A 19,021-nucleotide genomic window follows, 5' to 3' on the forward strand; every position below is an offset into this window, starting at 1 on the left:
ATGACGCTGTTGCTTGTTACTTTTTAATGCCGCTGCTCAGCAGAGTTGTAGCTCTTATGTACCGAGTGCATTGTCTGGTCATAGCTGGTCTCCTCTGTCACCTGTTTCATAGACCTGAGGAAGGGAGGGAGGGATGAAGGTTGGGTTGTTCTTACAAACAAGTTCTGTGTGTAGGACTGATACAATAGTGTCTTTTCTTGAATTCATTAATAGACCATTTGGAGGAATCGTAAGCTTTGCGTTAAGATATTTTTTCAATAAACCTGGAAAGTGGCAAGCTCAGAAATCAAGAGGCTCAGGCAAATGTTCGGGGGCATGGGTTTGAATCTCTCTGTGGCACTGTGTGGAATTTAAAGTCAATAAATAAAGCTGGGATTATTGACAGCGACCATTAAACTACAAAAACCCATCTGCTTCAGTAAAGTCCTTTAGGGAAGAAAATCTGCCACCCTTACCTGGTCCGGCCTACAAGGGACTCCAGACCAACAGCAATGACCTTTAACTGCCCTCTGAAATGACCTAGCAAGCCATTCAGGTCAAGGGCAATTAAGGATGTGAGCAACAAATACTGGCCCTGCCAATTATGCCTACATCCAATGAAAGAATAAAAATAAGATCCTAGTCTCACATAGACTTAGTGTCTGATTGAGATGAAATTACCGATGTTCTTCTAGTTTGCTCCCTCTTTTATTGTGGGTCATGAATGTATAGTTTCCTTGCTGACTCCTTCCCACTATTTGTGTTATCCGCCCTGATCCACAACCTCACATCTAAACCCCTTCTTTTTATTAGCCTTGAAAGGGTACATGAGAGGCCCAGGAGTAGTCCACCTGTAGCCATTCGCTCCCTCTCTTTCAGTTGGGAGGCTCGTGCATTTTGTCCTTGGGAATAAGACGTAGATCAGGAAATTGTGGATGGATAACAGTCACAAACCATCTACGAAATCCTCTGTGAGGCCGTGGATCTGTACACCAACAGGAAGTCACAACCAATTACTCTTATCGCACAATAGTGACAACACTTCAAAAGTACGGGTGGTTGGCTGTAAAAGACTTTGGGACATCCTGAGGCTGTTACTGATGCTGTACAAATGCAAGTTCTTTTTTTCTATGCCTGGGAGTCTCACTTGGCAAAATTTACTTTTGTCATCACCTCAGCATAATCATGCACCACTTTTCAATAACAAACATAATTAACTGAAGTTGAAGGTTAGTTAGCAAGATTAAAGCGGGTGCGACAGGAGGTACTGGCCTGGCATGGATTAATGATTGGCTAACAGACAAAATAGGAAGTAGGAATAACTGGATCATTCTGACGTTGACAGGCTGTGACTAGTGGGGTACCTCAAGATGCTTGGGCCCCTGCATTTACAGTTTAATATCAATGATTTGGAGGTGCGATCAAATGTATCATTTCCAAATTTGCAGATGATACGAAGCTAAGTGTGTTGTGAGGGAGATGTAAAGTCACTTCAGGAGGATTTGGACAGACTTAGCGATTGAGCAAGAACAGGCAAATGGAATATATTGAAAAAGGTGAGGTTTTCTACTTTGGTGGGAGAAAGAGATGCAGAGTATTTCTCAAAGGGAAGAGATTGAGAAGGGCAAATGTGCAAAGGGACTTGGATGTTCTTGTCAATAAGTCACTGAAGGTTAACATTCAGGTCAATTAAGTTAATAGGAAGGCTGATGGAATGTTAACCTTCATCACAAGAGGATTTGAATACAGGAGTAGTGAAGTCTTGCTTCAATTCTATAGAAGATTAGTTAGACCATATTGTGTGCAGTTTTGGCCTCCTTATCTCAGGAAAGGTATTATTGTCAATGAGGAAGTGCAACAAATCAGACTTGTTCCCAGGGTGGAGGACTGTCCTATGATGAGAGTTTAGCGAGTTTTGAGAAGATTTGTTTAGACAAACCGAGCCAGTACTCACTAGAGTTTAAACAAATAGAAGGTTATTGCATTGAAACCTACAAGATACTAAAAGGCACATACTGGATAGATGTGGGTAAGGCGTTTCCCTGATTGGGGAATCTAGACCAGGGGACACAATCTCTCAATCCAAGCAGCCAGGGATGGAGGTGGCCGAACATGTCAGCACCAGGTCTGTGATTCCATCAAAATAAAAGCAAAATATTAGAGATCTGAAAATAAAAACACAAAGTCCTGGAGAAACTCAACACATGTCAGCATATACAGAGATAAAAGTCTGGTTAAAGTTTCAAAGTGATTCCCTTTCAGAATTAGTGAGAGAGGTGGGATTAGGATTTTATGGGATTTAATGGTGTTGAAAAAAGCATTCTAACAATCTGGAGACAGTGCACCAAGAGAGTTGAGAGCCTGAGGTGGGCAAATGGCACATAACATTTTCCAGTGCCCAGCATTCTCCTGCAGAGTGCTCCACAAAATAACACGCCTTGCAGCTGTGTTCATTGCTTTCTCTCCAGACACCTGAACCACCAACATGCACACAGTCTATCTCGCTCTGGTCCCAGTGCCCTCACAGTTCACCCTCCCAGTTTGTTATCTCACCCTCCTCTCTACACAAGTGTTTGCAAACACTCACAGCTGTCCGCCTTCCCTCATACGTAACCTGGCAAGAGGTTTTTCCATCTCCCAGAGAACACAAGGAGGAACCATTCAGCCCATCAAACCTGTTCCACCATTCATCATCATCATGACTCACCTTGGACTTACACATAATTTTCCTGCAAAGTCCTCATCAAAAAAGAACACAGGCAAGGACTATTGTATAAATGGTGAGAAAATTCATAAAGCCAAAGTACAAAGGGATCTGGGAGTGCTAGTATTGTATTCTCTAAAGGTTGACTTGCAGGTTGAGTCTGTGGTTAAGAAAGCAAATGTAATGTTGTCATTTATTTCAAGAGGGTCGGAATGTAAAAGCAGTGAGGCGCTACTAAGAATTTATAAAGCTCTGGTTAGGCCCCATTTAGAATACTGTGTCCAGTTTTGGGCCCCATACCTCAGGAAAGACATTTTGGCACTGGAATGTGTCCAACGGAGATTCACATGGATGATCCCTGGACTGGGAGGCCTAACGTACGATGAATGGCTGAGGATCCTGGAATTGTATTCGTTAGAGTTCAGAAGGTTGAGGGGAGATCTAATAGAAACTTACAAGACAAACTTGCATGGCTTATAAAGGGTAGACGCTGGGAAATTGTTTCTGTCAGGCAAGAAGACTAGGGCCCGTGGGCACAGCCTTAGAATTAAAGGAGGTCAATTTAAAACGGAAATGAGGAGACATTTCTTCAGCAAGAGAGTGGTGGGCCTGTGGAATTCACTGCCACGGAGCGCAGTGGAGGATGGGACATTAAATATCTTCACGGCAGAGATTGATAAGTTCTTAATCTCGCAAGGAATTAAGGGATACAGGGAGAGTGCAGGTAAGTGGCGTTGAAATGCCCAACAGCCATGATTGAATGGCAGAGTGGACTTGATGGGCCAAATAGCCTTACTTCCATTTCTATGTCTTATGGTCTTATTCTGTGAGCAGTCTGTGTCACTTCTTGTGTCAAGTGTACAAGCTCTCTGTACCACTGCTAAGAATCTACTGGGACTGCTTTGTCTGGTATGGCAGAAGAACACTACTTGGTAGCCTAATGAAAAGAGACTCTCACTTTAAATAAGATGTAGTTTATCCTGGGAAAGCAGCTAGGCACAAGTTGCACTCATGCGATAGACATTGTTACAGGGTCTATGAGGAGGAACCAGCTGGTAGAACTTGCTTCTTTATAACCCAAAGCTGTTCTCTTACCAGAGATGACATCAAAGTGGGTGGGCTTAAGGCACACCTCAGCATTTTCAGCTTCCCTTTCAGACCCTGAGTCCTTTATGAAGCGACCAAATTCCTTGATTGTCTGAGACCAAAAATCAGCTTCCTCAGCCTTGAAGACACCCATTATCCTCTGTAGAAGAGATTTCCAAACATTTACATCCCCTTGAGTGAAGTAAATTTTCCTCATCTCAGTTCTGTATGACTGAGACTATATCTGAGATTCCCCAACCAGGGGAAACAATCACTCAGTATTGACCTCATCAGGTTCATTTAGAGGTCTCAATAAGATCACATCTCATTCCTTAAAACTTCAGAGCAAGTACAAGCTCAAAACACTCATCACAGGACAATCCCCTCACTCACCCAGTGACCAATCTAGTTAGTCTTCCTTACCCCACCTCCAATGCAAGTATATAATACAGAACATACAGGGTGTGTGGCACAGTGGTAGTGTTTCTAGCTCTGACTCAGAAGATCCTTCCGCAGGCTTGTGTCATGACATTTCTGAACAGGCTCATTTAAAAATACCTCCAATACAGACCAGTTTATCATTTTTTCTCCCTGAATGCTGGCTTAACCTGTGCGTCAACTTTGTGTGCACCCAAATTCTCCTAAACATCAACGTTGGCAGTGGTCTGAATTTTCCCACGGCCAAATAATAATTTGCCCAGTGCAGATGGATGTTGTGCAAGGGGACCACGTGGAATTCCCGACAAAGCAGACTTTGAGGGAAAAGCTCAGGAAACGGGAGATTCCGCAGGGCAATTCCCCAACAGTCCAAAAGCATTCCTTCAAATGGGAGAATTTGAAGGATTCCATTGAAGTTAAGTAAATGGTTACTGAGGAAAGGCAGAACAATCGAATATCTAGTTCGACTCCTGAGTAACGATTGAACTGATTCCCAATTACACCTCCCCTGTAGCATGACCCAATACCCACTGACACATTCCCACTAATGGACCCCTCTCTGTCATCAAACCCTAGCCTTCCCTTCTCCTGACCACCTCGGCACGTGACACGATGTTCCCCTGAACCCCGTCTCTTTCCCCACCCCGAATGTGGACTGAAGCTTCACCTATGACCCAAACCCCTGCCCAGTGCTCTGGACACCCGGCTGTCTGATTTGAAGCTGCCCCTGTACTCCACCAGGCGCCCCACCCTCCCAACACCCTAACGCTGTTACAGTTGGGTAGTGGTTGTGAGTGTGGACCTTAGTTTTTCAGAATGCAACAGCGAAAGGACCGTGCTTTGCCTATTCCCAGTGATTCTGCACGGGACCCCATCAGAATGGAAGTATGGCTCTGCATGCCTGAAGGAGCTCTGACTGGAATCTCCTGTCAGAAATGCAGAGCTTTCCCACTTGGTTTAGAACAAAAGGGAGCAGTGTAGCAATCTTCGTGATTGACACTCCTCGGAGAATCGGTGGGTCTCTTCTGTTTTCTTGATCAAAGAAATGTGGCTTCCATTTAGATTTGTGGTGTATCTCAAACTTATTACTACATCCAGCACCAGGTCCTTCCCTTCCGTGAAGGTGAAATTACAATAAATATTTAATGCCTCTCTGCCAATAACATACAGAGAACAGCTGCTTGCACATTTTTTATTTGCTTTCCCATTTGATTGAAAAACAAACCATTCCATCTACCTCTTAAACCTTTGCAAAATTCCACTTGTGCTTTTTTTTTAAGTTTGCTGTATGTGGCTTTATACCTTCCTTCATTTACAATGATTGTTCCCCATCCATATTTGGTTTATACTTCAGCAGGGCCAAAGTTTGAGCGAAGATTTTTAATAATGCAGCATTAAATAACAAAAAAGAAAACCAGCCATAATTCGGTTTTAAATCACCTCACTTTCAGAGGAGCTCACGTTCTGATTGCAAAACCTCTACCTTGCGGACTGGCTTCTCCAGGCTTGCTTCAACTGGTTGCTTAATTGCAGCATTAACGCGGAGTTTATTGCTCTTGAGAGAGGGTCTATAAATTCTCACACTCAAGCTGATACCATCGTTAACAACCAACAGACAGGAGCTGCTGGACGTCTGCAAGCAACTTTTCCAACTCATTCTCCGCACAGGTTGTAAACAGCTGAAAAAGGTCTTCACAGCCGACACGTGGCAGGAATCTGAGCTCTTCACGTTAACCGTACTCAATGGCCTATAAGTATGGCTTAGTAACCCAGCCTTAATACTGCCCATTGAGAGTTAGCAACGACTCCCTTGACTCTAAGGTGCTTGAGGACAGCTCCAAGATTTAGAAAAGTGTTACATGGATAAAAGTTTTGTTTTTTTCTTTCAATGCATTTCCATTAAAACAAACAGAGCTACCAAAATAATTCTAACATCCAAAGACCATCAAAAAAAGAGAATGAACAATACTTTTTATTTAAAAATTAGGATATACAGTACAATGTGCTTTTTGAGATTTTGTTTTAAAGATTTGTCATTAGGAAGTGGTGACTGGCTGAAGTAAAATTTACAGTGATTTGTTGTATTTTACACATTGTCTCCAATTTTACGCTGCTACCTGACCAGAGCATTCTGGCATTTCACGAGATTGTTCTCTGGCCTTCAGCCCCTCTCTCTCTCTCTCTCTCTCTCACTGTTTTAAAACAATTGGACCTGCTTGATCACATTTCTTCCTAGATTCCAAATATGCAGCACTTGAGGTATTGCTACATTTCCAGAGGGCCACCTTTTAGTTGGGACAGTACACCAATGCTTTCCCGGGTGGTTGTAAGAGCACATACAGACGTCTGGGTGTTAATATTATCCCTCAACCTTCACCTCAAATGGATCGTTATCATCACATTGTTGCCAACGGGATCTTGCTGTATGCAAATCGGATGTGGCATTTTCTACATTACAGTAGATGCTAGCCTTCAGAATTAGCTGTAAAGAAATTTAAGGCATGGTGTGAGTGCAAGGCAAGTCCTCTTCCTCTTTTTGACTCCATTTCCAACTTTACTCATGCTGACGGTAATGAAGTTTGGATCTATTCAGTAAGATGGTCTTTCGTTCAGCCTCATCATGTGCTCTTCTTTCTTACTGTGTTAGTACTAACCCTCATTGCAATGTCACCAACACTGACACACACTTTTCCCAGCACCTCAGGACAAGGGGCTGCTCCCTCCTTCACCTTCCCTCCCCCAACTATTAGCAAGGTTTTAAAACCTCTAGCCTGGTATCCAAACTACCACATTGATGCACATCTTCTCCCCTGCACAGATCAGGAAATTATTGCTGGTATTTCTTATCTCCTCATTACATGTTATTCGTCCAAAAGCAAATGAAAACTGCAAAATCTGCCACATTTTTCAGCTCATTGCACGCTTCTATTAAACCGTCGTGCACTTTCAGCTCGGGGTACAACCAATAAACCAAACCTGAAATATGCCAGGCCTATTTGGCTGAGCGACTTCAGGGTTGCTGTGCAAACTCATTAACGTAATCCTCAATGTGTCATTTGCCATGCTCCAGTGCAATTAAGAAGTGTCATCAATTGTACTCAACTTGTAACTGGAACAGGTTTTCCTGCAGCATTACATGGAAGAGTGGGGTTGCAAAGAAATGAGCCAATCTTCAGTTGATGGATTTAAAGCACTTGGTCTGGCTTTTATAATTGGATTCAATTGACTGCCTCAGTCTGCCCTAGGTATAGAAGACCTGTGAACAGCAGTCAATTGAAGCCATGAAGGTGTGTCCTGTGCTGCCATAATTGACTGAATTCAAACTCATTTGAACTTAATTTTAGATAATTTAAAGCTATTGCAACAAGAACAAGAGAAACCGAAACAAGACCAGGCTTCCACTGACCTCTGGTCACTGCAAGTTTGGGGAATTAAATTTGAAGTGATATGACTAAGGGGTTTGTGCTCTGAAGTATCTGGGTGAATACCCCACCCACAGGTGTATAGGGGAGGGCAAATTACACCATTTCAATTTGGAAGACTGTCTGGTTTTGTGAATAGACCTGCTGTAGGGAAGATGTTGTAAAACTTCAAAGAGTTCAGAAGAGATTTACAAGGATGTTGCCAGGTTGGGGAGGGGGTTGAACTACAGGGAAAGGCTGGAGCTATTTTCCATGTAGCATTGCAGGCAGAAGGGTGATCTTATAGAGTGATCTTAAGGGGCATAAGCAGGGTGAATAGCCCAAGGTCTTTTCCCCAGGGTAGGGGGGAGTCCAAAGTTATATGGCATAGGTTTAAGGTGAGAGGGGAAGGATCTAGAAGGGACCTAATGGGCAACTTTTTCATGCAGAGGGTAGTACGTGTATGGAATGAGCTGCCAGAGGAAGTGATGAAGATGGGTATAATTACAACATTTAAAAGGTATTAGGGTGGGTACATGAATAGGAAAGATTTAGAGGGATATGGGCCGAATGTTTGCAAATGGGAGCAGATTAATCTAAGATATCTGCTCGGCATGGAGGAGTTGGACAAAAGGGTCTGTTTTAATGCTGTATAATTGTAACTGCTTTAGAAATATCAGTTTTGCAGATGGTAGACCTAACATGCTTATGGCCACAACATGCTATGTTGCGCAACAGACTAAATTCTGCAATCTTTAACATTATTTGATTCAAGTTCAGAATATGCTGCTAACTGGGTGGAAACCAAGCAGAAATACTAGGCACTGAGAATGCAACTCTGGAATAGGTAACACCACCAAACTGTTGCAGAAATGGTTTAAAGGTTAAAGGCAAATTTATAGCTAATGTTTTTGTCAGAACGCATGATGGGGTAACGGTCTTCCTGATAACTTTGGCAGAAATGCCAGCGAATGGGTGTAAGCTGTCAGGGGTACATTGGAAGGAGCTCATGCCAGTTCCATCTAAGAATCTAGGAATCATTATATTCTTGGTTTCACAAAGTCACCCCTGGCTGCCTCCCAGTACAGCTCTATCAAGAAGAACTGATACCTTTCTCTCCTGATAAATGCAAAACCTTCTACATTTGGGTATTAATTGAACCCCACACAATGCACACACCACCTGAGAATCAGCAACATACTTTTGAAAACTCCAAGGGATAAAAATGGGGTAGCTGCTTTCAAACAAAAATCAATCGTGTTTATTCTGCCACACAAACGCCTAAGGATCTTAATATAGTGCAACACATGTATGTTAACCTCAGACAATGGTCTACCGAAGTATAAATGTACAGAAGTGTACAGCAAGAGATAAACAGAGGAGTATGTGATTGACACGCAGTATTCTTTGAAATGCTCACTGTGTTCTGTTCCAATTCTATTGCTCCAACTTTGATTTAAAAAGTAAAGGTATGTTTTGAAAATATCCTGCAGGCAAGAAAATGTCTTACCTAGAATTACAAAACTTACTGTATTAAAGGAGGTCTTTGAGCTCATCCTATTCCTGCGGGTTCTGCCACAAAATTCATTTCTTCATATTCAAATCCAGCCTTTTCATGTGGCCTTTAAATTCTTCCTTTACTTTACCGTATGATGATATCCTATTTTGATCCTATACATTTGTATTGTGTAAGCCAACAATCTGTCAATGCATTTTAGAAACTTGACGAACCAATATTAGTTACATTTGAGTTCCATTCCTAATTACTACATCCAATTCTACCTAGCAATAGAGAACAGGGCTTATTGTGAGGGTCTCAGTAGGTGACTTGAGATTGTTCAGCAATCCTTGAACAATCAATTAGATGGAAGCAGTCAGAGTGCGAGGCTGCTACCCTGGGTGTTATTCAGGAGCAGGGAGAGCGGGCTGCATCCCAAAAAATGGTGCTGTTGGAGCAGGCCAAGCAATTAAGACTCAGGAGAAGAGCTGGGAGCCAATAGGTCCAACCAACATGGAAACGTGGTTCAGAAAAGCCTTGGGGGGTCTAAGGCCTTGGGAGAAAGTTGTTCCATTAGTAATTCAGTTATGCAAAGAATTGGGTGAAGGAAAATCATCCAATTCACCAATTCTAAGATTTTCTTGATGCAACTGAGAAAGATTAAAGAAATGAACAGGCAGTACTAACTTGGTGAAGATACCTGTCTGCAGACAAGCTGAAATTGTGCCATTGAATAGGTGCTGAAATGTAACTTCCAGGATACAGGGAGTGCAGACCCGATTGGGAGAGTGAACTACCCAGCACTTGAGGAGTCATTGAGACAGTCCTTGGCAGAGTGACATTTGAGGGAGCTCCAAAGCTAGGCTTGTGAAAGATAAGAACTGGAATCCCGATAAACGTTTGATGAGTCGTGACCATGCATTGCGTCACCACTGCCTGAGAGTTGCTGAGAAATCCATGAGACCTCACTTGACCACATCTGCCATTCGATCTGCTCTGTAGAGGATTCAACTATTACCAATATTTACGTCATGTTAATTCTGGGTGTTAAGATATAAGTTATATACATATTGTAGATTCTATTTGCATAGTGAAGTTAATTGTCATCAGTTGAAAACCAAGAAGCTTTGAGGCTTTATTGTCTTAGTAAGCACCTGAATCTCACACTTTGCTTAATTAAAAAGGAACATTACTAGTTGCTAGTCAGACTGTAAATCAAATTCAGTAATCTGGTCTGTGATCATAACAACTTCAAGTGTTTACTATTGCACACACCATAACCAGCAATAACTGATCCCATTGTTACTGAAATTTACATTGAGTTGTATATAAACTCTTGCAGATTGGTTTGCATATTCCACCTTGTTGTAAAGCAGCTTTTCATGTTCAACGCTGTCTTTTGTCAAGTTTTCACCAGAGTGATTATGCTTCAGTCTGATCGTCTTCTGCTCCCTAGGTCAGTATCCCATCACCACACCAGTGAAGACTTGCTAATGCTCTTTTTGTATCACATTCCCAATCTGAGGTGTATGGAGTAATTCTAGCCTGTGCAAAGTAAATCAAGCAATTAATATTTTTAACTGCAGCCCTTGGATCCTCCAATTCCTATTGTTTTTTAGACTAACTTACTTTCCAAAACCATGCACAATAAGAACCTAATTGAAATGCTCTTTAATTTCAGGCAACAGGTCCAAGAATTCATTGATGAAACTAATGTACCTAGACAAGTACAAGGGGTTGGTTAGCTCAATTGGTTAGGCTGTGGTGCTGGGTATAACTAGTGTCACAGGCTCGATCCCCATCCTGACTGTGGTATTTCATGAAAGCCTATCTCTTCATGTTTCAGAGGTGGTTATCCTCAACCTAGACATAATCTTGTCTCTCTCTCTCTCTCTCAGAGAGAGAAATGATGATGGTTCTTTAGATGTGTGCATAGAGAAGTGGTTGAGAGAGAAAGGACATGCTCATGGAGATTGGATAAAGCATCTGGGAGACCAGCATAAAGAAATAGAACTGAACGGTCACTTTAATGCAGTAAATTCTATAAAATTACAAATGCATTTTGATTTCTTATTGAGCTGAGATCCCCATTAGAGAAAGATTGGTTGAAGAAAATAAATCAGATGCAATGGGCAGCATCCTTTATGTGGGAATGGATTAACTCACGCTATTCTATGACATTTCAACTGTGAGGTGATACATTACTTAGGCATAAGGGTGCAGTAAACATTTCCAATTTAATACTGGAACCAGTTATCTACATTTCATGTAAAACTTTTGAGGATGAAATTAACCCCAGCAATCAGTGTAAAATGAAAATGAAACACCACCGAAGTTAATGGAAATGAAGGTTTAGGAAAGTGGGGGTGTTAAAAAGGTCACCAATTCAATAATGTCCCAAACTCCCAGATCAGTTTCACTCCAACACAAACTCTCACATTTCAAACAGTGGTAATTTTGAGTCATAGAGATGCACAGAATGGAAACAGACTCTGAGGTCCAACTCGACCACGCTGACCAGACATCCCAATCTCATCTCATCCCATTTGCCAGCACTTGGCCCTTATCCCTCAAAACCCTTCCTATTCATATACCCATCCAGATGTCTTTTAAATGTTGTAATTGTACCAGCCTCCATCATTTCTTCTGGCAGCTCATTCCACACACACATCACCTTTTGCGTGACAAAGTTGTCCCTTAGGTCCTTGTTAAATTTTTCCCCTCTCACCATAAACCTAAGCCCTCTAGTTATGTTCTCCCCTACCCCAAGGAAAAGACCTTGTCTATTTACCCTATCAATGCCCACATGATTTTATAAACCTCTTTAAGATCACCCCTCAGCCTCTGACGCTGTAGGGAAAACAGCTGCAGCCTATTCAGCCTCTCCCTGTCGCTCAAATCCTGAGCAACATCCTTGTATAGCTTTTTTGAACCCTTTCAAGTTTTGCAATATCCTTCTGATAGGAGGGAGACCAGAATTCCACACAATATTCCAAAAGTGGCCGAACCAATGTCCTGTACAGCCACAACATGCCCTCCCAACTCCTATACTCAATGCTATGCCCAATAAAGGAATGCATACCAAACGCCTTCTTCACTATCATATCTACCTGCAACTCCTCCAAGGAAATATGGACCTGCACTCTGAGGTCTCTTTATTCAGCGACACTCCCCAATACCTTACCATTAAGTCAAGAGTGTTGTGCTGGAAAAGCTCAACAGGTCAGGCAGCATCCGAGGAGCAGGAAAATTGATGTTTCAGGCAAAAGCCCTTCATCAGGAATTTGCCCAAAATGTCAATTATCCTGCCCCTTGGATGCTGCCTGACCTGCTGTGCTTTTCCAGCAACACTCTCTTGACTCTAATCTCCAGCATCTGCTGCCCTCACTTTCGCCTCGTTGATCCTTACCATTAAGTGTATAAGTCCTGCTCTGATTTGCCTTTCCAAAATGCAGCACCTCACATTTATCTAAATTAAACTACATCTACCACTTCTCAGCCCATTGGCCCATCTGATCAGGATCCTGTTGTACTCTGAGGTAACACTACACCTCCAATTTGGTGTCATCTACAAACTGACTAACTATACCTGCAATGATCGCATCCAACTCTTTTATGTAAATGATGAAAAGCAGTGGACCCAGCACCGATCCTTGTGGCACACCACTAGCCACAGGCCTCCAGTCCGAAAAGTACCCTTCCACCACCATTGGTTCCAAATATCATATTCTTAAAGAAGTAACAAATCACAACAGGGAATCCACCAAGTGGTATTTTTAAGTAGTACAGATGGAAGAGGAAAAAAAGCCACTGTTTTATTGTGACCTAATATGAGGAATTTGCGGGTAGCCATTAAAACAAAAACTGGAACTGGTGGGACTTGAACCTGGGATTTCTGGCTCAGAGGTATGGACATTACAACTGCACTACAACTTACTCAAGTTTTTTTTTAAAAATCAACATGTTCAGAGATGTGGCAACACACCTCTGGAACAGATGAGAGTTGAACTCAGATCCTCTAGCTTAGAGGTAGGTACATTACCTCTACTCCATAGGAGTTCTCTGTGTTAACTGTGCCATTTCATGACACATTCATTGAATATGTTTCCACAACATTTTGTATAACCCCAGTGAATTATAGCATTGTTTCACATTCCCCTTATTATTCATGTTCATGTGTTAAAATTTCACATGCTGCATAGTTGTTTCTACTGTCATTACCAACTAAATGCATCGTTCTAACAAATATCTAAAAGGTACACATATTCCAAGAGTGAATTATGCGTCAATTGCAATTCATATGATTCTGATCAAGATATCATTAGCAAATAAAGTTTACCAACATTAGCACTGTTTCAGCTTTGTAGCTGTGCTCAGTACTGCCAATGAACAAGACATACGATTATTTGAGAACAACTTTCTAATTCACCAATGTGTAGCTATGTTGGTTTTTGACCATCATACTCACAGTTGCAGACTCCACACATTTCTTTTAAATTGGATATTTCAGAATCAGGTTAACCATAACATTTTTCAAACTGCATAAATAACACAGCATCAAACATGAAGAAGTTACGACTCCTGTTAAGACTCCCACTCTCTTAATTTTTAAACCTATACTCAAGGTTATCAATTCCTTCACATGGTCAGGTTTAACGCTGTACAGTATCCATCACGGTAATTACTTCTATTATATTTTACAGGATTGACTGGGATATTGACCGTGTGAAGTACTTAGTGTGGAACCACAGGGAGAGGTAGGTAGGATGCAGTACATGCTGAAGTGTCATCCACTTCCCTCCCAGAGAGAGGGACAATAGAGGCAAAGTCACTCCCTTTGAGGCTTCTGTCAGCCGTGGTTCAAGTGAGGCACTGACAGAGACCAAGCAACAGATGGTCTGCCTGTTCTTCTTGATCTGGTGAACAGTATGTGGAGATGGGGTGCAGAGAATCATTGGACCAGAAACCAACTTTAATGGGGAGGGGGAGGTGGGATCGTACATCTTAACATTAGTTAATGAGATGTTTGTTCCTCACTTACTTCTCGTAGTCATGTTTGCAGTAAAGCTTCTTGTCTCTGTAGTAGCAAGTGGTGGTGAGGGGCTCCCTGCACCCAGCACATTGCACACACTGCTCGTGCCAAAAGCTGTCATTCACCCTCAACAGAAAGCGGTCTACGATCACCCTGTCACAGCCTTCACATACCGCCCTCTCCTTTCCACTGGGCCCTGGAGAGAAAAGACAGGAGGAATCCGTGAAGTTGTTAATGCCACAAGCTCAGCCATCTGCCAGGTGACACCTCTGAAATACCATTTCCACTGGTATCAGAACTTGGAAGAAGCCGGTCTATATGAAGATAGTGTCAGATACAGCAATGAAAAAACATGAGTTGGAGAGATGGAAAGTGTGGGCTGGATAAAGACTTGGATATGAACAGAGAGAGTCAAATAGACAGACAGGTAAATATTTGGGTGGATGGATAGATAAGTGAAAGGTTAAGGAGAAAGAGAGCTAGAACAACACAGGAGTAGAGATTGCAATGAACGTATAAATGCAAGTAGAGAGTTAAAGACATGAATAGGCAATAAGAAATAGTGAAGTGATAGATACATATGGACATGAAGGAATGAATGGAGGGAGTTCTGAATAAAGTGGTGAATGTATATTTCATTGTTGAAGAGGGTGAATATATGACATATTAAATATGCATTATCAGCTAAACACTGTATTAATTGGACCTCATATTGCAAAGATTTACTATTTGCATCATTATAAAAACTGATTGTATCTTCTATGCATTGAAATGTACTACAGACAAAAGCACAGTTTGATACAAAGAAATGAAAGTCCTTCTTAATTCTTTCCATTAGAAAATGACCTTCCACTGCAAATGTAATGTCCTGCAGCAGCCAAACACATTGATGATTTAAATGAGCTTATCAACTAAAGAAATAAATTTGAGTCTTGCTTTAAAAAAAACACATTTTGTCAAAGCCTTTCATTCTTGTACTGATCAGGATAATTCACTAGAAATTCCACACAAAAGGGAAAACAACATGTTGCTACAACATAATATGTCTTTTTTTTATTTTCAGCAATACCAAATGACTACTAAATGACGAAGAGAAATCAGCGTCGTATTTATAACGCACCGTTTCCACTCAGAAAATTCTAAAGTGCTTCACACCCAAAGAAACACCTGTGGAAGTGTAATCATTGTTGTAATAACAGCAAAATCGCAAACAGCAAGATTCCGCTATGAGGTAAATAACCAGCTTCAGTGATCAAAACAAAATCAAAACAATGCAGATCCTGAAAATCTGAAATAAAGCAGGAAGTCCTGGAGGAAACTCAGCAAGTCTGGCAGCACCTGTGAGGAGAGAAACAGAGTTAATGTTTCAAGTCTATTATGACCCTTGCCTGGAATTGAACAGGATTGAAATGTCATGGTCATTATGCTATTAGAAAGCAGGGGAGAAGGAAAAGTGGAATTGGTGAGAAAGGTGCCCAAACAAAATGGCAAATGGAGTGAATAAGGTTGTAGAAAAAAGCTACAGATGAATAGTAGGTGTTAATGTTAGGTGTTAATAGCAGAAAATAGATCAGTTCTGCTGACAGCAAATCTATGCAAACAAGACACTGTTGGAGAGGGTTATAGTAAAAATTGCCAATAGAGTTCATGGCCTGAAATTATTAAACTCAATGTTGCATTCTGAAGGTCTTAAATTGCCTAAGCAGGCAAACTTGGAAGAAGGAGGACTTTAATTTCCACTTCAGCACTTTACTCTTTTCCAAAAGCATAAAACCCATCACGTTTCCAACCACGTTTGGTTCCAAAGAGGGATCATATTGGAATCAAAACATTAACACCATCTCTCCACAGGTGCTGCCAAGTTTCTCCAGGTCCTTCTGTTTTAATTCCATTTTTAGAGGAATCAAGCAAAGGGGAGATTTCTCTCAATTGGCATGTCAGGTTTCAGAGCTGAAAATTCAATCATATTTGTTCTACATTACAAACAATTGAATAGCTCAATAAGTAAATGCAGATAAGGTGTTTCTTTATTCATTGGATGAGGACATCACTGGATAGGCCAGAGGGCAATTAAGAGTCAACCACATTAAATTGCCCATGGTGCTAGGTGCATTAGTCAGAGGGAAATGGATCTGGGTGGGTTACTCTTTGGAGGGCCGGTTTGGACTGGTTGGGCCGAAGGGCCTGTTTCCACACTGTAGGAAATCTAATCTAATCTAATTTAATTACTGTGGGTCTGGAGTCACATGTGGGCGAGACCAGGTAAGGATGGCAGCTTCCTTCCCCTAAAGGATGTTAATGACCCAGATGAATGTTTCCAAAAATCAATGCATGGTCATCATTAGACTCTTAATTCCAGCTTTTTGTTGAATTCAAATTCCACCATCTGCCAAGGCAGGATTCAAACCCAGGTCCCCAGAACATTACATGGATTTCTGGATTTCCAGTCCAGTGATAATACCACTAGGCCATCACCTCCCCTTTATCGCAGGTAGTAGCCCACACGAATGTAGAAATGCAGATACATTTGAATGCAGTTGACATGGCTACTGCTCACAGTGGGCAGAAGCTTTCCAATCCAGTGAAGGCAGCTTGAAGGGGAGACCGGAAGCACAAATGCAGGTTAGATTGGATTGGCAAGCCATCATGTTCCCACCTCTAAGAGATTCTCAACACCAAAGAATCCAGATAGAAGAATGGGCAGAAAAGCCTCATATACCAAAAATCGCAGAAACTGCAGCACAGGAGAACACATTCATCCCAACATGCTCTTAAAATGTCATTTCTCTGTACTTTTACAGTGGCCTTTTACATGCTTCATTTACAAATGCTTTGCCAATTCATTGGAACAGTGAGTTGAACAGAAGTAATTCATTTGACCCCTCAAGTCTGTTCCACCATTCAATCGGAATGTGGATGATTTGTATTTTAATTCTGTCCATACCCTTGCTTAAAAAAATCAATCTCAGTTTTGAAACTAGTTCTTTGGGGAGAGAGTCCGAGCCAAAACTAGAGTCTTAAAGCTAAATTAAACCAACTACATGGGTATGAGCGATGATTCAGCCAAGGTAGGTGAGGGTACTATATTTAAAAAGTATAATAGTAGACAAAAATTGTCTAATATTTAAAGAATTAATACATAACGTTAAAGCAAGTTTTAGAATTCAGCGAAGGAGATTCAGAAAAGGATACAGAAAGAGAAAAGAGAGCACGAGAGTAACCTAGCAAGAGATGAAAACAGATTGTGTTGCTTCTAAAGGTGCATAAATTAGTGAAAGTAAATATTGGCCCATTAACAACAAACAGCAGGTGAAGTCATAATCTTCTGTCAGGCAGAAAATATAAAAGTTTGTATTCATGTACAAATAGATTCAAGAACAGTTTCTTCCTTGCTGTTATTAGACTTCTGAATGGACCTCTCAAAATTTAAATTTAATGTTGATCTTGCTCTCTGTACACCTTCTTTGCAGCCATAACATTTGTATTCTTCACTCTGATCTATTACCCTAATGCACTTCATATGGAATGATCTGCCCGTACTGCACGCAAAACAAAGCTTTTCACTGAACCTAGGTACACATGACAATAATAAATCAAATCAAATAAGATCGAAAAATCACAATGGGGAATAAGGAAATGGCAGAGACTTTGTGCCTATCATCATGGCAGTAGACACAATAACCAAATAATGAGGGACCGAGTGCATACTGAGAACAGAGGACTTTTAACAAACAGTACAAGTGAAGAAATGGATCTGGAGAAATTAATGGACAATGTAGTGACAAAAACAATAGACTGGACAATCTGCACCTGAGGGTTTCAAATCAGGGAGCTGCTGAAATAGTGGACGTATTGGTTTTGATCTTCTCGAATTCCTTTGTTTCTGGAACAGCTCCCAGGGATTGGAATGTAATGAACCTAACAATGCTATTTCAGGAAGAAGAAAGAAAATGAGGAATGAAGGGTCGGACAGCCTAACACCAGGAATAGGCAAAAAGCTAGAATCTATTTGTGAGATTTGATTCTTACTTTTAAGATATGATAATAAGCTGAGAAAAATCATCATATGATTAGGCAGATTGGACACCCATTAAAAAAAGGGAGATTGCATTTGGCAAACTGTTAAAGTTGATGGAGCATTTAACTAGAAAGATGGTTGAGGAGGAGCCAGTGGATGAATTTGATTTGGACTTTCAAAAATAATTTCATAGTATATCATAAATAAGATTGTTACACACAAAATTAGGACTTATGGGATTCAGGGTAATAAATTAGCATAGAATGGAAATTGGCTAATGGACAGGAATCAGAGAGTAGGAATAAATAGGAACATTGGGTTGGTGTGTTATAGCTAGCAGGGTGCCATAAGGATAAGTATTTGTGTCTCAGCTACTTGCAATCCATATAATGACTTTGATGAGGGGGCTGAGAATAATGTATCAACATTTGTGATAATATTAAGTTAGGTGGTAATTTAAGCTGTGAGAAGAATGCAAATTAAGGCCAGACATTCTGGATCAGTGAGCAAGAACAAGGCATTTTTAAAAAATCTTTCAAGGAATGTGGTTTCACCAGCATTCACAACCAATGATTAGATTAGATTAGACTAGATTAGATTACCTACAGTGTGGAAATAGGCCCTTCAGCTCAACAAGTCCACAAATGAGCATGAACAAGTCCAGAAAAGCAGCAGGAGTAGACCATTCAGCCCATCAGTTCTGCCGTTCAGCGAGATCACAGCTCATCTGATAATCCTCCACTTCAACTTTTGTTTTCCATCCCTAGTGCCACTTCAACTGAGTGAGTTACCACTTCCTGGCCAGTTAAGATCTAACCACATTGCTGTGCATTTATATGTGTAGGCCAGACCTGGTCAGGATGGC

The 19,021-nt window shown here is 41.2% G+C and overlaps 1 protein-coding gene across 1 annotated transcript in view; it reads right to left on the reverse strand.

Moving 5' to 3' along the window:
• LOC122554629 (LIM homeobox transcription factor 1-alpha-like) overlaps positions 1–19,021 on the reverse strand; it is a 283,529-nt gene that overhangs the window by 243,033 nt on the left and 21,475 nt on the right. Inside the window, exon 2 of the mRNA XM_043699952.1 lies at positions 14,148–14,334. Within this exon, the coding sequence (XP_043555887.1) occupies positions 14,148–14,334 (187 nt within the window). The remainder of the gene's footprint in view (positions 1–14,147; positions 14,335–19,021) is intronic.

This window comes from Chiloscyllium plagiosum, chromosome 11 (assembly GCF_004010195.1).
Source record: "Chiloscyllium plagiosum isolate BGI_BamShark_2017 chromosome 11, ASM401019v2, whole genome shotgun sequence".
In the NCBI taxonomy this organism is placed as follows: Eukaryota; Metazoa; Chordata; class Chondrichthyes; order Orectolobiformes; family Hemiscylliidae; genus Chiloscyllium; species Chiloscyllium plagiosum.